General features: G+C 37.1%; 2 protein-coding genes and 1 long non-coding RNA gene across 5 annotated transcripts; 2 read left to right on the forward strand and 1 right to left on the reverse strand.

Moving 5' to 3' along the window:
* Positions 1-6380: 6380 nt before the first annotated feature.
* On the reverse strand, positions 6381-7153 carry LOC110943172. Its single transcript, XM_022184927.1, has 2 exons — positions 6985-7153; positions 6381-6859 (listed from the first exon to the last, which is right to left on the reverse strand). Exons 1-2 carry the CDS (start codon positions 7151-7153, stop codon positions 6381-6383), a joined length of 648 nt encoding a protein of 215 aa, XP_022040619.1.
* Positions 7154-10008: 2855 nt separating this feature from the next.
* Positions 10009-12450, forward strand: LOC110938852 (replication protein A 32 kDa subunit B). 2 transcript variants are annotated; one of them, XM_022180884.2, is made up of 10 exons: positions 10009-10121; positions 10196-10264; positions 10344-10444; positions 10527-10568; positions 10662-10739; positions 10981-11065; positions 11189-11275; positions 11545-11627; positions 12117-12179; positions 12263-12450. In XM_022180884.2, exons 1-10 carry the CDS (start codon positions 10017-10019, stop codon positions 12345-12347), a joined length of 798 nt encoding a protein of 265 aa, XP_022036576.1. In that variant the 5' UTR covers positions 10009-10016; the 3' UTR covers positions 12348-12450. The 2 variants fall into 2 exon arrangements, with proteins under 2 accessions (XP_022036576.1, XP_022036577.1); XM_022180885.2 differs by having other exon boundaries at positions 12120-12179.
* Positions 12451-17041: 4591 nt separating this feature from the next.
* On the forward strand, positions 17042-20270 carry LOC110940621. Of its 2 annotated transcripts, none has more exons than XR_004893202.1 (5): positions 17042-17628; positions 17990-18114; positions 18216-18382; positions 18950-19092; positions 20106-20270. It is a non-coding gene; the product is annotated as an uncharacterized LOC110940621 (long non-coding RNA). The 2 variants fall into 2 exon arrangements; XR_002593356.2 differs by having other exon boundaries at positions 17043-17628; positions 17990-18122.
* The last annotated feature ends 1336 nt before the right edge of the window (positions 20271-21606 follow it).

Genomic DNA, 21606 nt, shown 5'->3' on the forward strand with positions numbered 1-21606 from the left:
GATGCCTAACCGTTTTAACAATTGTCGAGTACTGTGGGTATATTCCATTGGTAAGATAATACCCGCGTCTGTACTCCACTCCCGAAACCGTAAACCTCGTATCAGGACCGATCCCTTTTATAATATCGCAACCCCCGTCCCCTAACTACCCGGGAACGGGCGACCGCGGCCAGTTTCAGTGGTAATCAAGTTTATCATTTTGGCAGCGGAATTTACATCAGGATCGTAGTTAGGAAATATTTTATCAGAGTAAAATACCACACTTTCATAATATTAAACACGTGGGAAAATCCCAAGTTTTAGGTACACACATTTTCATAGGGATAAACCCTATTTTATTTAATAAAAACATCTCTTTATTTTAGGTAACTTTATAGCCACTTTTCCAAGCCTTCAGTGCTGTCCAGCTGGCTTCTATTTGGCTTTCACATTTTGTTACCTGAAACGCGTTTAAAAATATTTTGTCAGTGGGAAATACTGGTGAGTGAATCTCAGTTTAATCAAGTTAAGTAAAACCACTGTACACTATTGAGGGCGGTCGCACAATTACATTTGTTTCCATCTACTTTAATTACCACCCACGGTACTGTCAACCCGACTTGTGGTCACGCTTCTACTCACAATGTAGTAACAAGTTTTGTATACAGAACCTCAACATACCGACGATAATTGTAGAATACAAATACTCAATCACTGTTTAATATAATATTAATCATATGAGGTTTTGTAAAAACAGTTTGCAAAAAGGAGATTACTCACATTGCTGTCTTAGGGTTTTCTTTAAGGTTTCCCTGGTGATTATCTATAATTAACACAAATGCACACGCGTTAGTATAATAACCCAATATTTACATTAGTAATACCCTCCCCGAGACGGCATTCCAACGACTACGTCGGGCAGAGCCACGACAACCGTTACGGAACCCTGGATCAATCGGGCAACGTATCTAATACGTAACTGGGGTTATGATACTTACAACGAGGCAGAACTTCGTTATTTAGGGGGGGGGTACTATGCCTGAGAATAGCTTATACTATAAGAAAATTCAAGAGAGAAAAGTGTGTGAGCGATTTCGACTGAACAGCCGATGGCCTCTATTTATAGGGCTTGATTCAGGTTTTGTCACGCCCCGCGTAGGTGGTAGCCAAGGGCTACGCGGCCCGCGAGGGTGGCTAGGGTAGGCCCTAGCTTATCCGACTCAGGTCCTAGCTTCGACACATCACATGACACGTGGCAGCACCGGTTGTGCCTCATGTCCCTTCGCTCGCGCCCCGCGTAGACCAAGGAGGGGTCTTACGCGGCCCGCGACAGACTAATAAATTTGTTTTTTAATTAATTTTAATAAAAATAAAGGTATTCGGGAGCCGTTTTCGTATTCGGGGTGTATTTAGGAGCGTCTAGAGTCACGTTAAAGGTTCCAGGAGAGCTGCTACATCTGTGGAGGTAAAGAAGTACATGACTTTAAATTTTATGTTAGATTTGTTGTCATATCTATATGCCTACCTATGTTTAGTTATCTTCAAACATGTATATATATATAATATATTTTAGGACATATAGGGATATTCTAATTATTTTTAGGGTGTCAAAAAATTTAGGAGGGTTGTTATATCCTCCCCACCTTGTTTTAGAACTCGTCCTCGAGGTCTACTGGGATAGGTGTGGGTATTTCCTTTGCATTTCTGATTCAAGCTCCCAAGTGTATTCTGGTCCTCTTTTGGAATCCCATTTCACTTTAACCAAAACTAATCTCTTGTGTTTGAGATTCTTGACTTTCCTCTCTTCGATCTGTAGAGGCCTCTCTACAAATTTAAGCTGTTCATTTACCTCTATATCCTTAAGAGGTACTACCAGTGATTCATCAGCTAAGCATTTCTTGAGATTAGATACATGAAATACATCATGTATTCCTGCCATTTCCTCTGGCAGTTGTAGCTAATAGGCTACAGGTCCTATTCTTTTAATAATCTCAAAAGGTCCAACATACCTGGGGCTTAGCTTTCCTCTTTTTGATGAATCTTACCACTCCTTTCCAAGGAGAGACTTTCAATAACACTTTGTCTCCTACCTGAAATTCCAATGGCTTTCGTCTGTTATCAGCATAACTCTTTTGTCGGTCACGTGCTGCTTTCAGTCGTTCCTTGACTTGAATGATTTTGTCAGTTGTTTCTTGTACTATCTCGGGTCCGGATAGTTGCTTTTCTCCAATTTCTGCCCAACAGACCGGGGTTCGGCACTTTCGTCCATAAAGTGCTTCAAATGGTGCAGCATTGATACTTGTGTGATAACTGTTATTGTAAGAAAATTCTATCAGTGGCAGATGATCATCCCAATTACCTCCGAAATCAATTACACAAGCTCTAAGCATGTCCTCCATTGTCTGAATTGTCCTTTCACTTTACCCGTCCGTTTGAGGATGATAAGCTGTGCTTAGATTCAACTTGGTTCCCATTGCTTTTTGGAAACTTTTCCAAAAATGAGAGGTAAAACGGCTATCTCTATCAGAAACAATTGATAAAGGAATTCCATGTATTGAAACTATTTCATTTACATACATCTTAGCCAATTGTTCCATACTAAAAGTTTTCTTCATTGGTAGAAAATGAGCTGACTTAGTTAGCCTGTCTACAATCACCCAGATTGTATCATTACCTTTCCTTGTCTTGGGTAATTTGGTAACAAAATCCATTGTTATCAATTCCCACTTCCACATTGGCATTTCTAACTGTTGCAATAAACCTGAGGGTTTCTGATGTTCGGCTTTGAGTTGGGAACAGGTTAAACATTTCGATACATAGGCTGCTATATCCTTTTTCATTCCTATCCACCAAAAATTCTTTCTTAAATCCTGATACATCTTATCACTTCCAGGATGCATCGTATACTTAGACTTATGAGCTTCTTCTAATATACGGTGGCGTAGGTTTCCTAATTTGGGTATCCACATTCTTTTCTTATGGAATCTCCAAATTCCATCTGTTCCTTGTTCTAATTCCTTAATCATTCCTTTTAACTTTTCAGTATCATCCTTGATTACTGATTCTTGTGCTTTTCTAATCTGTTCATTTAAATCTACCTGTAGATTTAATTTAAGAGAACACACTCTTTTTGGCTTTTCATGATACTTTTGACTTAAAGCATCAGCCACTACATTGGCCTTTCCTGCATGATGCTGGATATTACAATCATAATCAGTAAGTATCTCTATCCAGCGTCTTTGTCTCATATTCAATTCCTTTTGCCCAAAAAACATACATTAAACTCTTATGGTCGGTGAAAATGGTAAACTTACTACCATAAAGGTAATGTCTCCAAATTTTAAGGGCAAAAATAATTGCTCCTAATTCTAAATCATGGGTTGAATAATTCTCTTCATGATTCTTAAGTTGTCTAGATGCATAGGCTATAACTTTTTGACGTTGCATCAATACACATCCATAACCTAACTTGGAAGCGTCACAATAGACTACAAAGTCTTCAGTTCCTTCTGGTAACGCTAATATCGGTGCATTGGTTAGTCTTAGCTTAAGAATTCTAAAGGCTTCGTCTTGTTTTGATCCCCATTCAAACTTAACAGATTTACAGGTTAGCTTAGTTAAGGGAATGCCTATCCTAGAAAAATCTCGAATAAATCTTCTATAATAACCGGCCAATCCTAAGAAACTTCTAACCTCGGTTGGTGACTCAGGGGTTTTCCATTTAGTAATCGCCTCGATCTTGGTGGGAACCACATGAATTCCTTCATGATTAACTAAGTGTCCAAGAAACTGTACCTGTTCTAACCAAAATTCGCACTTTGAAAATTTTGCATAAAGCTTTTCTTTTCTCAATAAACTTAGAAGTGCGTGTAAATGCTTTGCATGTTCCTCTTTACTCTTAGAGTAAATAAGAATATCGTCTATAAAGACAATTATGAATTTATCCAAATATGGCTTACATATTCGGTTCATCATGTCCATAAATGCAGCTGGGGCATTGGTTAAACCAAATGGCATGACAGTAAATTCATAATGGCCATACCTTGTTCTAAATGCAGTCTTAGGAATGTCCTATTCCTGTACCTTTAATTGATGATATCCTGAGCGTAGATCGATTTTAGAGAAAAATCGATCTCCTTGCAATTGATCGAACAAATTATCAATCCTTGGTAATGGATACCGATTCTTAATCGTGACTTTGTTCAATTCATGGTAATTAATGCACATACGCATTGATCCGTCTTTCTTCTTAACGAATAAGATCGGTGCTCCCCATGGTGATGAACTTGGTTGTATGAATCCTTTCTCCAACAATTTGTCTAACTGTTTCTTCAGTTCCTGCATTTCTGCGGGTGCCAAACGGTAAGGTGCTTTGGCAATTGGTGCTGTCCCTGGTAGCAGATGAATCCTGAATTCAACTTCCCTGATGTATTCATCGTTATCATAGTAGGGATCTAGAGGGTCCAAATCTGGGTAGGCTGCTAGGTTTGGCATGGGTTCGTCTTCTGGTATTGGGTAGCGTTGCTGGTAATCCCTATGGTCGTCAAACCACGGGTCGTAGTTTGGGTCTAAGGGATTGGGTGCTGGTATTCTAGGTATTTCATCTGGGTTGAAATCAGGCATTGGGATTTGATTTTCTGGATTGTTTTCAATTTCCATTGGCTGGGTGGGAAACAGTGGTAATGGTTGGGGTGCTATGAGTTGCTCCAGGTAAGGGTCGGCAGCTGTGGTTGCTAGGATATGGAACTTTGCTAAACTTCTATTGAGCATATCCTGGGTGTGAGCATCTGTTTCTCTCTTAGTGGCTGCTACAGCACGCTGTTGTTGTAACTTTTTCATTCTCTTCCTATGTTCATGTGCTCCCCTACTGAACCATCCTCTTTTTTTAGGAGGGAATGACTCTTCAGACTGAGCCTTAAACACGAATATCCCATCTTCATTGTCAGCTGAATACCCTAAGAGGGCAGGCTGTAAAGAGGTGCCTTAGCTCCTAGGTGAGCTGGATAACTGACGGTAGGCGTCGGAAGGTCCTTGGTCGCTCATAATGTAAACTAACAAATAGTCAAATAACACACAACAGTAAAATACAATTATGCACGTATTTCTGTAATTAATTTCCTAACACTTTAAATAAATTTTGGTGTCAGCAGAACACTTCTTTGGCTGAATCAGTGGCTTAGCTCTGATACCACCTTCTGTCGCAACCCCCGTCCCCTAACTACCCGGGAACGGGCGGCTGCGGCCAGTTTCGGTGGTATCCATGTTTATCATTTTGGCAGCGGAATTTACATCAGGATCGTAGTTAGGAAATATTTTATCAAAGTAAAATACCACACTTTCATAATATTAAACACGTAGGAAAATCCAAAGTTTTAGGTATACACATTTTCATAAGGATAAACCCTATTTTATTTAATAAAAACATCTCTTTATTTTAGGTAACTTTATAGCCAGTTTTTCAAGCCTTCAGTGCTGTCTAGCTGGCTTCTATTTGGCTTTCACATTTTGTTACCTGAAACGCGTTTAAAAACATTTTGCTAGTGGGAAATACTGGTGAGTGAATCTCAGTTTAATCAAGTTAAGTAAAACCATTGTATAGTATTGAGGGCGGTCGCGCAATTACATTTGTTTCCATCTACTTTAATTACCACCCATGGTACTGTCAAGAATAGCTTATACTATAAGAAAATTCGAGAGAAAAGTGTGTGAGCGATTTCGACTGAACGGTCGTTGGCCTCTATTTATAGGGCTTGATTCTGGTTTTGTCGTTCCCCGCGTAGGTGGTAGCCAAGGGCTACGCGGCCCGTGAGGGTGGCTAGGGTAGGCCCTAGCTGATCCGACTCAGGTCCTAGCTTCGACACATCGCATGACACGTTGCAGCACCGGGCTGCGCCTCATGTCCCTTCGCTCGCGCCCCGCGTAGACCAAGGAGGGGTCTTACGCGGCCCGCGACAGACTATTAAAAATTGTTTTTAATTATTTTTAATAAAAATAAAGGTATTCGGGGCCCGTTTTCGTATTCGGGGTGTGTTTAGGAGCGTCTAGGGTCACGTTAAAGGTTCCGGGAGAGCTGCTACATCTGTGGAGGTAAAGAAGTACATGACTTTAAATTTTATGTTAGATTTGTTGTCATATCTATATGCCTACCTATGTTTAGTTATCTTCAAACATGTATATATATATATATAAGTGTATTTTAGGACATATAAGGATATTCTAATTATTTTTAGGGTGTCAAAAAATTTAGGAGGGTTGTTATATATAACCTCGTAAAAAACCTCGGAATTTTGTAGATCATTGATATCGTTATTCGAACCAGGAATCCCAAAGAAAGCATGCCAAATCCATAGGTCTTGAGACGCAACCGCTTCTAGAATTATTGTTGGATGTCTCTGATCGCCTCACGTATACATTCCTCGCCAAGCGGTAGGACAATTCCGCCATGGCCAATGCATGCAATCAATGCTCCCGAGAATGCCTGGAAAACCGCGCCTTGCTTGGTGGTGTTGATACAAATTTTGGACGTCATTGTAATTCGGTTTTTGCAAATATTTTTGGCTGTAGAGCCTCACCACAAATTTGCAAAACTTGTATAAACATTCTCTAGCACTTCTTTCGGACATCTTTAAGTATTCGTCCCAAGCATCGGCTGCCATCCCATAAGCTAGTTGACGAATCGCCGCAGTGCATTTCTGTAAGGTGGTGAAGCCCATTTTGCCTCTAGCATCGGGTCGCAAGGTAAAAAACGGGTCATAAGCGGCTAAATCGTCGGCTATACGTAAGAAAAGTCGACGACTCATTCTGAATCGGCGTCTAAAAATAGCTTCCGAGTACAACAACGCGTCGGCCAAGTAATCGTCGACTAATCTTTGGTGAGCATCTACAAGATAAAAAAAATATATACAACTTATAAATAAAAATATAATGCAACGCTATAAAAATAGGAATAAAAATATAAGACTAAAAACATAAGAATAAAAATATAAGAATAAAAATATAACTAACTTTCTCGGTCTCGCTCGATGTGTGGGTTTCTGTTTCGTGGTTGTGACGAAACCTCCTCCTCCTCTTCTTCTTCTTCCAGAATTAGTTGTGTCGACTCTACCACCTTGTTTATAAAATATTTTACGGCTTCCATGGTGTCCGTCAAACCCGATGAAGAGGAAGATGACATTGTGTATTTTTTATAGAAGATTATGTGAGAATGTGGGTGAATTTTTGTATAAAAATGGTGTGTAAAGGGAGTTGTTTGGAGAAAGTGGGTGAATTTTTGTTTAAAAATGGTTAAATGTGTGGGTATTTATATAGGTTTTAAATTAAATGATTTTTTTTAAAGTAGCCGTTATATCAACGGCACAATTGAAGGGCCCCACCACATTTTGGCTCGTCTCCAGCGTCCGGGAGAGGACGCCACCGACGCGACGGGGCGGGAGGGGGCGGTGTGGGACGATTCGGGACGGCGGCGACGGACCGGGGACGGAGCCCATACCCTTCGGTCTAACTGAAATATATATATAGGGGAGGGTTTAAATGAGAACGCTAAATATTTGTGAGAACCGTGAGAACAAATGAAAAAACCATGAGAACTTGGTCAAAAACAATTCAAATTCAAAATTTTTTTCTACACTTATCATTATTATTCGAATACAATGTTAGAAATTCAATTTACACGTTTAAATTTACGTGAATTCATAAATAAAGAAAATTTACACATGTGTAAGTTTGCCATTTACACATGTGTAAATCTGCTATATTTACACATGTGTTAAAAATCTAAAAAGAATGATTTTGAAATGAGAAATGAATTATTTGATGTTATAAATTCTTGTTTTGATGTTGTATCTTAATTACAATGAGGTTTGTACAAAAAAAAATTGGTTTTGATTGGTTTTTTCATTCGTTCTCACGGTTCTCGCAATATTTAGTGTTCTCAAGATAACCCTCCCCTATATATATATATATATATATATATATATATATATATAGGTAGAAGATCCTGTAAAAAAGGCCTAAAGTGTGAGAAAGATAAGAAAGAATCTACACCATTAGATCTTTGATCTAATGGTTGAGATTAATAGGGACCAAATTGTAAAATTTGATTTATTTTTTAGACTGAATTGAAAATTTTAGGGGTAATAAAGTCTTTATATCCATTCAAAAAATGGAAACTGTAAATCAAAATCCCTACAATATCTCTCTCTCTCCAGATGATCTCCATCTACGATTTTGATCTCTCTCGTAATCAATCTGAAGAAGAAACACGACAGTGGCCAATTGGAAGATCAAACACGACAGCGGCAGCGGCGGCGGTGGTGGTGGTGGTGGTGCGAGCGGCAGCGGCGGTGGTGGTGGTGCGAGCGACAGCGGCGGTGGTGCTGGTGCGAGTGGCAGTGGTGGTGGCTCGGTGTTCATGATCGTCATCATCGTGTTGAAAACAACGGTTTCCGACGGATTTGTTGTGTTTTTTTCGTGAAGTTTGGGTGCAAACTGTGGATTGTTCGTCGATTGAGCGGTAAATATCGTCGAGCAAAGTGGAGGAGAAGGTAAGATTGTTTTTGAATCTTGTGGAAGCTGAAGCAGAAGCATCCATGGTGGTTTTGAATTGTGTGGAGACGAACATAAATGAAATCACATTTTGAATCAGAAGGTATATGAATGAATGGTGTTTTTTTTTCTCTTTTCTGAATAATGTTATTTTGTTTCTGAATGGTGTTATTTTGTTTCTGAATGATGTTATTTTCTTTTTCTAAATGGTGTTATATTTATTTACTAAATGGTGTTATATTCTTGTACTGAATGGTGTTATATTATTTACTGAATGGTGTTATTTTGTTTACTGAATGATGTTATTTTTTGTTTGCTGGATGGTTTTTTTTTTTTTGTTTCTGAATGGTGTTATTTTGTTTCTAAATGGTGTTATTTTGTTTCTGAATGGTGTTATTTTGTTTCTGAATGGTGTTATTTTTTGTTTACTGAATGGTGTTATATCTTGTACTGAATAGTGTTATTTTGTGTACTGAATGGTGTTATATTTTTGTTTACTGAATGGTGTTATATTATTTTCGTAAAAACACCATGAATTGAACTATGAATTTTTTTAAAACACCATGTCATGAACATGGCTCTGATTCTGTAAATGATGCAAAAAAAATTAAAATGAATGATGTTATGGACGGTTATATTCCTTAAATCAAGGATTTTCTCTCTCCAAATCCTTAAATCAAGGATTACCATATTTGAATTTGTTAATGCATTTACAATCTTACCCTTTTCAATTAATTTAGATCTAATGGTTGAGATTCTTTTCTTCTCTTTCTCACACTTTTGGTCTTTTTTACAATAACTCCACCATATATATATATATATATATATATATATATATATATATATATAGGACAAAGATCCGTTAGGAACCACCCTTTATTGCGAGAACCGCGAGAACCAGTGTGAACACAAACAGTAATACCTAAAAAAATCTAAAAAACACCTAAATTTTTTTTTTATTTTTTTACTATTTTTTATTTAAAAATCGCTACTTTTAGTATCCAAAATTTTTTTTTTTTTAAATTTAAAAAAAAAAAAATTTTTTTTGGCTACTAAAAGTAGCGATTTGAACATAAAAAATAGTAAAAAAATAAAAAAAAATTTTTAGATTTTTTTTTGATTTTTTAGGTTTTTTGGGGGTTTAGTTTTTAGCATTTTAGCTTGGGGGGAGGGGGGTTTAGGTTTTTTTTGGGGGGGGGGAGGGTGGGGGGGGGGGGTTAGGTTTTTTTTAGGTTTTTTGAGGGTTTTAGTTTTTAGCATTTAGCTTGGGGGGAGGGGGGGTTAGGTTTTTTTTTTGGGGGGTATATATATATATATATATATATATATATATATATATATCACTTATTCGTGACTTGTGGTTATAAAAATGATTTATATCTTTACTAAAACAATTGATTATTTCTTAATATAAACCCATCCTTATTTCAGAAGTTTCTTCCCCACGGCCTATTATATATATTGGCGGGATTACATTTTCTAATCCAAAAATTATGTACGACAACGAGTTTGACGGAACTGCCGCCTTCTCCGGCGGCGGCTTTATGCCTCCTCCGGCTGCCCAGACTGCAGATCCTTCACCCTCTGTGTTTACTGAGGTACCCATTGCTTTTGTTTTTTCACAAAATTAAGGTAGTTATGTTTTGTCATCATGTGATTTTGTTACATGCAGAAACGTGATGCAAAGAGGCTGCTACCATTGACCGTCAACCAAATCAATGATGGTGTTGATGTAAACAATGTAGGGTTTTGTTTTTGTTTTGATTTTTGTTTTTTGTTTGGTTTTGAACTTTATAAAAGTGTTGGTTTGTTGAATGAAGGTTAAGTTGGTGGGAATGGTATTGAATAAGGCTGAGGGATCAGTTAATGAGATTCGGTTTGTACTCGATGATGGTACAGGCCGTATTGACTGCCTCAAATGGTATACAAGTTTTGTTATGGTTATATTTTTGTTTTTGTTATGTGGTTTTACGGCGTGATTTTGTTTTGGTTTGATGTTTTAGGGTTAATGAGCCCGTTGACATAAAGGAGATGGAACCGATAATGTATGTTACAGTTTTTTTTTTGTTGATTTATGAATCGATATTTAAGTTGGATCGATGTTGTTTGGTTAGAATCTTAAGGTTGATTGCATTTAGGGAAGGAGTGTATGTTCGAGTTCACGGCCAAGTTAAAGAATTACAAGGGAAAAAGCATTTGATGGTCTTTGGTATCAAGTATGATCTTTACTTCTTTAGCTCTAGATTACCTTTCTTCGTTGAGCGTTACTTTAAATTGTGTTTTAGCTAAAATAGTTATAAAGGTAATTGAAAACTTAAAGTCATGGAGTTGTATGATAGTAAATTAGGTTGTTTTCGTTAACCTGAAACGCGTATCATATTTGGATTGTGGAGCTTCTTTAAAAAACCTGAGCTATCCCGTGTTACTCAATCACGCTTACACTGCTTCAACTTGCAGGCCTGTGACTGATTTTGATGAAATCACAGTCACACATCACTTTGTGGAATGTATAGATGTCCATTCTTATAACACAAGGTTAATGGTAAGGTTTCACAACTTTACTCTGATTTCTTCGTATTTTACGTATGATATTCATCAAAGATGAGTTTTTGAAACCTTTAAACTGTTCTTGTTTATAACAAAGATGATGTTTTGTCTGTGTTAGAAACAACAAGCTGGTACTAGTAATCAAACTCATATGCCAGGCTCTGCTGTTAACACACACGCCTATCAAACCGCAACATCAAATCAAGTGAGTCAATATAAAGCCTCTCTTTTCAGTTATCTCTTCGGATTAAGCTTAAGCGATTTAACTAGAAAAGAAACTTGTTAAATGGGTTGAACATGTTTAAAGTGTATCTGAATGCATAAAACTTACTACTAAAAAGGTTGATTAATTTTTATAATCATATCTAGTACATTTATACCGTTTAGAATTATAAAAATTGTCCCAACCCGGCCTGTTAACCCATTACTGATTGAATGTTACTAACTGCATACTATTTGTTTATTAATTGTAAGTTCACTGGTCCTTATGGTGCTTCGGATGGGCTCAGTGGAATCGATAAAATGGTGTTAGATTATTTGATGCAGTCGTCTAGTGTGTAAGTTTTACAAGTACATTTTATCAGTTTGATTTTTGTTTTATACTCAAATATAAACGAATATAACGTTCAAATGTCCATGTATATGAAATCTTATAAGTTAACATAGAGAGAATGTTTTTTTTATATTAGAGCAACGGAACATGCACTACTAGAAATTTGGCATTCTCTAACAAGCTTTTCCGTTACAATTGCGTAGCAAATTCAGGTTTGCTACGCATTTGCAACAAAACCTTGATGTTGGAAAAAGCCCCGTTGAAAACTATTTGCTACGCATTTACTACACAATCTTCAACGCATTTACAACAAAAATATGGTGTCGGAAATTTGTGACGAATTTTCAACGCAATTTCAGTTTAGAGCTTTAAAGTTTTGCAACGCACTTGTGACGCATTTTTTTTTTTGTCAAAAATGCGTTGCAATTATGTCCGAATTTGTAAAGCATTTTTTTGCATTGGAAATTTTCGTAACAAATTGACATTTTTCTAGTAGTGATGGGGTACACCAAGAAGAACTTGTTAACCAACTGGACATCCCTTTGGACAAGATACTGTAACTCTCTTGCTCTTATCTTTGTGCATTTACACACTGACACACATGGAATGACATACTAATGTTTGTTTTGTTTTTAACAGGGCTGCACTTAACACTCTGGTAGATGAGGGGCTGATTTACAATTCGGTCGATGAGTATCACTTCAAGTCAACTTTCAATGTTTGATATCTGTTTCGTCACTTTAGCATTGCCTCTGAACATTTCCTTTATAAGCTAGAATTTTTTTATTTGACCCATTTGAGATGCAACACAACCTAAATCTGTTTATTGGTGGTAGTTAGTACTTTTTATAACTTTTACAAAATGTGTGATTATGCAAAGTATTTTCTACTTGAGGATGTTTATGACCAACATGGAAAACTAAATTGTTTCGAAATATATATGAAACCACATGGGGAAATAGAGTAGTAACGTTGTTAAGCTCTATTTGGCAAGTCTTAACATAGTTTACGGGCTACTCTACAAGAAATCTGGCTTTTAGCGACAAACCCTTTAGCGACGAAATTATGTCGTCGCGATAGACAACATGTAGCAACGAAAATTGGTGGCAACAAGTTTTTCACAAATTTTAATTTTCTGAACCCTATAGCAACTAAATTTCGTCGCTATAGGTTTGGCAGGATGGAGGGAAAATATCCCGCTTTGGGGAAATACGTGTAGCGACTAATTTAGTTTTGATTAAGAAAATTTTTTTCTTTTTCATTTTTATTAACCTAAACGGGGGAGAAAAGTGAGAAAAAAGAAAAGAAAAACTATTTTTGCTAACCTATTGCGAATAAATACAGTTCCTATAGGTTCGGACATTAATTTTTAATTTATTAAATAATAATACACCAAAAAGTACTGGTCCATATCTGATTTGCAACTTCAGCCCTAAACCCACTCGTAATTCCCTTCCTCTCATATGGCGATTTACGGCAAGAGGCCACAGCCTTCACTCGTCGCTTGTAAGCCCCATCCCTCTTTTTCGTCATTTACGTTCGTTTAGGGTGTAATTGTTCTCTCTATTTACAGATTTCCGACAAGAAACAGAACGCAACCATGATTTGTTGTTCGTTTTGGGGCTATTAGGGTTCGTCGAGCAAGTCCAGTGAGTTCAATTGTAAGACGGCGACAACGGTGGCGGCCACGGTTCCTTTGGCCTCCAGTCTCTTCGTATTAGGCACATCTTGTTACGAACAGTTTTGTAATAACAGTAGATGATCGAAAGATAGAGAAGAAGAACATAAGAGAAGAGGAAAACTCAATTCATTCGATGGTTAAGTCTGTTACAACGCACACACTATATAGCCACTAACTACCAATAACCCCCTACACTATACAACAATTACATTTGGTTCCATCTACTTATTTTGACATGTAACAATACTTCCCTCCTATATAAGACTTTTGACCTCAAAAGTCAACTTCCAAAGACCAAACAAACTGAAAAAGAAAGCAATGTAAACGAGATGGTGCAGAAATGCCTGGGCTTTGTAAAATATCTTTACTTGTGTGGTAAGCCTGTTGAGCAAGCAATTGCAATGGTCAACCACATAATAGAACCATGAAAATTGTTTCTTTATACATCGGTAGCAACATATGACCCAATAACAACTTGTTTCAGTTGCTAAAGTGACACAGTCCAGTCTTCAGTTCCTTTGTAATCTTTTTTTTTTTTTTTTTTTTTTTTTTTTTTGTATTTCAGCACCTTCCCTTGATCATGGTGTTCCACCCACTACCGATCTTACTACTTTTACTACTGTTAATTATTGTAGGACCAGGATCCCATACCCATAGAGTAACCTCTTGGACTTCAAGCTACAGCAACATCATAACGATTCTACATTGTCTAATTGTACCCATAATACATTTCTTTAACCGTTTAAAAACCAGTTGTTGCTTTTTGTTAAAATACAACAACAATATCACAACCAACTCAGCTTGTCTACTTCCCTCAACATGATATCGAGTTGCCCACTCATCGTTATCATTTTTATGCTTCATTACTCTTAACATCGGAACCCGTATTTGATCATGAGACCATTGACAACCGCCCTTCAACAATTTAGGCCACTGGTTGATAGTGCTAGAATTGCCACAGTAGATTAAACCATAGCCGATACCTAGCCAGTAGTTCCCATAATCATCTTCAATTGTAACTATCATTTTCATTACATCAATGTTTCTCTGTTTCGTATCAGCTGCTGCCAACCCATAACACCCTTGAACACTAGCATACTCTTCACCATCACCCGAATGCACCTTCTTCCTCACTTTGATTTTGTGTAAAAATGTATCATCCTTAACAAGCTGAAAATCAACATTATCTTGATTTTTAACTTTGTGCATTTTTATTCTAGATAATTTGGGAGTTTGGGTGATCGAGTATCTAAGCCCAAACAACCTGACCAATTTGGTTCTAAGACCAAAACATACACCACGCATATTGCCTTTTGCACAAGCCTTCACAACAATTAATAGATCAACCTCACCACTTCTAATGCAATTTATGACATAACACCTTTGCATCACCATTTGATTGCTTAAGCAGACAATTTCAATGCCAAATAACATCTTTAATAGACTTAAAATGACATTCATTAGTTTAGGCTTAATACTTGGAATAATTTTGTAAGCCTTAGTATGTTTCACCCAATCCAGGTGTGATACTTTCAGGACTGAACCCAACTGTAGGACTGAACCCAACTGTAATCCAACGTCCCAGACCCTGTTTTTGTCTACCAGTTCTACAAAAAATTTCAACTTAGCAATCTCTCCACTTTTACATTCTATGTTAAAAACCCAACCCGTATCTATTTAATCGTTTCTTCATCTTCCAAAAACATGATTCTTTCATTAAACCCAAGAATCCCACATGCTTGTCCAATCTAACCTGGCTGTCTAACCGGATACTGGATGACCTAATCACAAACCTAATATCCTTTGAAGTTTCTTCTCCCTCAAGTTCAAACCATACCACCAATTCTTTGTTACAAGCATCATCTATTTCAATTTCATTTTCAGAATCTGTAACTTCCTCATCCTTTTCATTTTCTAAGCTTTCATCCACAAAAATACTCCCTAACCCATTCATTTAATTAGAGCCATCAATAGTTTCTTGAATCTTTCCATTCCGAAACAACTCATTATCTTTCATCAATTCCTCAAGAGTGATGTTAATGTCAAACTCTAAATCTTTGTTATAAAAAGACGAATTAGGATTAAATGGAGAAAAAGAATCTTGCAAGCCATTAGAATCAATTTTTAAAGCCAATGAAATCACATCTTTCACTGTAGTGCAGCTATATTGATGCCATCTAGCAAAGATTTTCCTAATTTTCGGTTCTAAACCACATATGAATAGGTATATAGCATAGATTTCAGAAATTTCTTCAAGATTTCTAACTTGATCGAACAAGATTTAAAACTAATCGCAGTAATCTTTAACAGTACCCTCTTGCGATATTGACATAATACTTTCCAGAGCCAATTCCATGTTGTACCAATGATTTCTTGATTGTTGAATATTGTTGTGAATCACCAGAACTACTGATGGTTGAACCCGTTTGTTGCCCTAATTTTGATTGTTGTAACAATTCCCCCTTTCTTGCCCTAATTGTGATTGTTGTTGTAGAAATTCGATGTTGCCCTAACAGTAACCCACAGTCAAAAGGAAAGGGAGCTCTGATACCATTGTTACGAACAGTTTTGTAATAACAGTAGATGATCAAAAGATAGAGAAGAAGAATATAAGAGAAGAGGAAAACTCAATTCATTCGATGGTTAAGTCTGTTACAACGCACACACTATATACAACAATTACATTTGGTTCCATCTACTTATTTTGACATGTAACACATCTCTCTCTTTAGGCGTCAATTTCATTTTGTATGAGCTAATCTGCATCAGTTATTCGTTGTTTATATGTATTATGTATCAGTCGTAGCAGTTTAATTGGCTTAAATAGTGCATGGTTTTACAAATATAAACGAATGAAACGCCTTATAAATTTGCATACTGTTGATTTATCACACAGATGAGCTTGCTATACGATTCTAGATACGAATGAATTGTTTTGATTTGGAAATTGTGTTTCCCAAAATTGTTTTATTTTTAGGTATTTTCAGTGAGTTTAGTATGTAGATATGTTTTTAGGAATTTGTATTTAATTTTTTAGGAACCGTGGAACCACGAAACCAACCCACCGGAACTCTGGAACTACCCCGCACACTTTTTTTTGTATTTCCCTTGTAACTGTAAGCTGTTTATTAACCTCGTATGCTAAGATTTTGGTTTGGAGAGTTACAAGTTTATTGTTCATAAACTTTAACCGGGTGACGATGAATCCCAACATTTGACATTTGCTTGGTTTAAAAAAGCGAGCTTAAAGCGTGAGGCAATGAAGCGCTAGGGATGTCGCTCTTTTTGCTCTGAGGCGACAAATCATGTGAAGCGTTTTGAAGCGCGCTTTAAGCCCGAAGCGACGCTTCAGCCCAATCAGGTCAGATTTGGGTTTTTTATTTAGGTCCAATAGTCTCTAATAGGGTTTAATTGAGGCCCGCTACTTCTTTACCCTAAAAAAAGAACGTTAGTTAACATCTTCAGCCCCTCCCTCCCTCTTCTCCATCGATTCTTCATACTTTCTCCAATAATCGACTTTGGTTTATGTTTTAACTATGTTTTTTTATGTGTTTAGTGTGTTTCTTAATCATGTTTTTGTGTTTATTATTGATTAACAAGTAGAATATGTCATATTGATGTGTAAAATTTTTTTTTAATTTTTTTTTATTTTGAGCGCTTCCTATACGTGAAGCTCTCGCTTTGCGCTTGAAGCTTCGCTTAAAGCTTTTGGAACCAAAACGCTTCGGAGCGCGTCACGCTTTTTTAAACCAAGGACATTTGTATGAGAGCCTTCATGTTAGTTGAGTACAACGAGAAGCATGAAACATGCTTTAAGTATATAATTATGAAGATCCCATACATCTAAGAATGGGGTATGCTAGTTTGTGAAATTTCTATTTGTTTGGTTAGGTGTCGTGCAATGAGGCTACACTTAGTGAGTTATCATTGACATTACAGCCGATTTGATCGACCAATAGTTGTTCTAGGCCTCAAGTCTTTTTTTATGTTGGCATATAACGAGTGAAGAAGTTTATAGCTTTATTATATGTCACATATTCTCTTGCTTTTATTTAAGATACTTACACCTTTACTGCATGAGAGTCATATAAGATGGCATCCATTTCATTTGTCTACTGTAGGCTCTAAAAATGATTTTCAGCCATACGTTTTTTGTTGGTTATGCAATCTTCGAGTTGAATGACTAGTATCTTATCGGTTAATGACAGATGCAGCATCTAATAGAAGTCTAAGTATGTTCGGAACGATATCTTTCCAATAAAGGTTAGTAGAATGCCGCCCCCATTCATTGTCGTTCTCGTATGTTACATTTTGAACAACACAGGTTAGTAATTCCTCATTTAATGCATTTTTTTCCATTTACTTGTACATGTGTTCATTTTCTATCGGCTATTAATGAAATAATTTCACCTTTGTACTCATCTATGAGACCTTAGTTGTTTCGTCGAATAATTAGAAATTTGAAAAAGGTATTGAAGTATAAGGTACCTGTACCCGAACCCTACCCGGAATCGGTTACACCGGGTAGGGTTTTTCAGGCCAATAAGAAATGCTAACCAGCGTTTAATGCTTACTGGGACTTTTTTTGCAGAATGATCTACATGTATGCTTCATTTTTAGAGTTTTTTCTTAATATAATAATAAAGTTTTGTTTCTTGGTTTGTTGATTTATTGTTTGATTGCAGGAGCTTTGGTCATTGTAAAAGTTTATCATGCCCGACTTATTTGAAACAGAAGATGTTGACTAAAAAATGAAGACGACTCAAAATTGATTGCTCGGATGAGGTCAATATTAGGCCCGTTTACAGAGGTTGACAGGTTTTGTGGCTTTGTTGGTTTGGATTTCGGTTTGATATTTGTTCATGTTGTTGTTTGATGATGATGATGGTTGAAGTTTGGTTGTTGAAACAGGGGTGTCACCTGGAGAAGGAACGGATGCGAGTGTGCGACAATGTCAGATGATGATGATGATCAAGTGGACGGTGATGCGAATTTGTTTGATGGGATGGGTTGCAGTGCTGGATTGATCTCTATTGATCTTGCCAAACAGCTGAATATATACAGTTGAATGCTTAGAGGTAACATTTTGAGCTTCTGAGTTTAGCGATTTTTTTAATGCTTTAACAGTTGAATATGGTTATACCTTATATGCCAATGTTGATAACTCCCACCAAAAAAAAACTAACCCGACCCGAAACCCGTTCTGACCCAACCCAGACCCGTTCTGACCCAGACCCGTTCTGACCCAGACCCGTTCCGACCCGAACCAAAACAACCCTTTTATAATTGACCCGAACCCGTTCTGACCCAGACTCGTTCCGACCCGAACCAAAACAACCCTTTTATAATTGACCCGAACCCGTTTTGACCCATGACCGGCCCGACCCGTTTGTGAGGTCTACGGATCATCCTTGACCGGAGATATAGAAGCAGTTGATCCTGTAAGTCATGTATAGATAGAGGGAGGTTATTTAGTGAACTCAAATAAGGAGAGGGTAGAGTGGTTCCCTTTGTTCTTTAATGATTTGCGGTTGTCTAAACAACCATGTATGATATGTATGCCATATACTTTTACGATTACAAAATTTTAATGATTGTCTTTGTTTTGGAACGGCTACAAATCTTTACTTCACGGACGGATTTAGACATCGTTACAAAAGCGAACAAAACACAAAATGAAGAAGCAGTATTGCAAGGGGAGCAGTTAGCCCTCAAATTGAGCTTCACACTTGCAGCATCTTGCTATGCAACTATGGCAATCAGGGAGCTGCTCAAAACATCAACTTCTGTAAGTATTATTGGATGCCTACTCAATGGGCGGGTTGGGTAATAGTCATTTTATGGATGTGTTGCAATGGGCGGGTCGAGTTTGACCAACAGACCCTAGATGTTGTTGAATTGTTTGACCCATCTGTCTTGTTCTTGTAGCTATTTGATTCTCAAGTTTCGTAAGTACCTGAGTTGAAATTTTCACCTTTATGTAAAAATATTGCACATTTGGAGTTGCTTTTATCTAACATAAGAATTCGAAAAACCAATACAAAATCGTTGAAACTTTTTACAAAAAAAGCTATTAAATTTCAGCATAATTAATTAAAAAATCATTTAAATTATATCTGAACACAAAATGGCAGATAACAATAGTTCATTTATCAGGGCCAATTGCTAAAGCAAATGACCATTTTAGCCCTTTGCTACTGAAAAGGAATATATAAATATTTGATATATATATATTTTTTTTTATTTATGAATTTACAACTTTCTTATCTCAAACTCTATTATAAATTACACACTGATCATGTAAGATTTTTAAGTTCAATACATGTACAAGTTGTTCAAACGTCCAACATATGACTAGTAAATGCAAAACCGTAGATAATATAAATCAAAATCACAAAAACTCGATGCACGTTACAAAACTTGAGATCTAATACTCTACTGATAAATTTTGAAATCTAAACTAAATTTACCCTTTTAAAATTAATTCTTATACACAATTAGCAACTTATATAACGTCCATGACTTAAACAGGGAAAGTAACACCACCTTTAAATGTTTTCGCCATCAAGTCTATAAGTCTAAATATCAAACACGTACCCAAGTAATATATTGAAATTATTACAAGGGTAGAAGAACATCATTGTTGAACAAGGACCAGCCTTTTGAACTTGGTTTTTGAGATGCGCTTTCATTACCTGCTGGTTTACTATCCAATGTTAGATCTATCTGGTCACATTTCTGATTACTTAGATTAATAGTTGTTGGTTGTCTTCTGGTCTTGTGTTTATGTTTGCATGATAGAAGAGTTGCTTGGCAAAGGAATGTGAAGATGGATGTTGCTGATAGCCTGATACTACTTGGAAGCTAGATGAAGCTGGATTTTTGAAGACAGTAGATCTGTTTTTGTGTAGTGTAGAACTGTAGATTTTGCTTTTGTATTGTTTTATACTTTTATGTATGGTTTAAGGCTTTTTTTTGGAAAGGTAAACTTCATTCCACCTACCGGCCCACCTCAAATCGAGGCGACAAAAAAACCAACTTACATAATTACAAATTTACACTAATTAAACGAAGACAAATTTTTAAAGCTAGTCCTATTTTTGAACCATAAAAAACTCGAAGCTTTCACCTCACTGATAATATCTTCTGCTCTAATCTCTTTATTCTCGAACCTTGCCTTGTTTCTAGCTTTCCATCTACACCAAACCGCAATCCTAACGATACCTTTGAGAGCTTCCTTTTTGGTTTCGGTAATTCCCACATACTCGTGAATCTTCACAATATCTTTGAAACCGAAGAAAAATAGGTTTTGAATATTACACCACCTACTTATATGGTTCCACACTACCGAAGCAATGATGCAAGATGAGAAGATATGCGGGACCGAATCGACCCCATCCCTGCAAAAGACACACGACTCTTCCTCCACCTGGATATTCCTTCTTTTCAGAGCTTCCACTGTCGCGACCTTGTTCATGGCAGCCCTCCACATGAAAATATTGCACTTTACAGGAATCCATTTACACTCTTCAATCGGTTCAAGATGATTACTGTCCTGCTGCCCAGCTTTGTTTAGAAGATTCTTAACCGCTTTAACACTGAATTCTTTGTCATTAGCACCAATCCATTCCCAAACATCCGGATTATCACCTAAACAGACTTGGTTCAATCTACCGCATAGATCCGCCAACTCCATGACTTCAACCCCAGCCGATAATGGTCTGGCCCAGGCCCAAACAAACCTGGAAGGCAGGCCGCCTTCGGTCACCCGATCACAAAACCGATCCAACACTTTGCACCTTTTTTCCTTCTCAATCTTAAATAATTCAGGATACACCTCTTTTAAGGGCTCGTTACACAACCAAGGATCTAACCAGAATGAAGTTTCAGCCCCATTTCCAACTTTAGTTCTAAAAAAATGTCTAAGTTGACGACCATCTACCGTTGTTTTCGACAGCACCTTAGCTATGTTGCACCAAACTCCACCCATCGTTCTCCTACAAGGCAGGAAATCCCAATTGAGCCTAGTACTGTGAATAGCTTCCACAACTCTGACCCACAACTTGTTCCTTTCTGTCTTCATTCTCCACCCCCACTTGGCTAGAAGCGAAACATTAATATTTTTAAGCTTGCTCAAGCCGAGACCCTCTATATTTTTTGGGAGAATAACCGTATTCCATGCTACCCAATGGAGTTTTCTGTTGTCCTCGAGACCACCCCATAGGAACTTTCTGATTTTAGCTTCCAAATCAGCGATAACTTTACTCGGAGCCTTGAATAGAGAGAAATAGTAAATAGGAAG

This window comes from Helianthus annuus, chromosome 5 (assembly GCF_002127325.2).
Source record: "Helianthus annuus cultivar XRQ/B chromosome 5, HanXRQr2.0-SUNRISE, whole genome shotgun sequence".
Taxonomy (NCBI): Eukaryota; Viridiplantae; Streptophyta; class Magnoliopsida; order Asterales; family Asteraceae; genus Helianthus; species Helianthus annuus.

Bases quoted from the DNA above. Each gene is read 5' to 3' on its own strand.
- LOC110943172 (XM_022184927.1), bottom strand. From the start codon at position 7,153: ATGTCATCTTCCTCTTCATCGGGTTTGACGGACACCATGGAAGCCGTA. The intron at 6,860-6,984 runs GTTAGTTATATT...TTTATCTTGTAG, and splicing joins CATCGAGCGAGACCGAGAAA to ATGCTCACCAAAGATTAGTC.
- LOC110938852 (XM_022180884.2), top strand. From the start codon at position 10,017: ATGTACGACAACGAGTTTGACGGAACTGCCGCCTTCTCCGGCGGCGGC. The intron at 10,122-10,195 runs GTACCCATTGCT...TGTTACATGCAG, and splicing joins CACCCTCTGTGTTTACTGAG to AAACGTGATGCAAAGAGGCT. The intron at 10,740-10,980 runs GTATGATCTTTA...TTCAACTTGCAG, and splicing joins TTGATGGTCTTTGGTATCAA to GCCTGTGACTGATTTTGATG.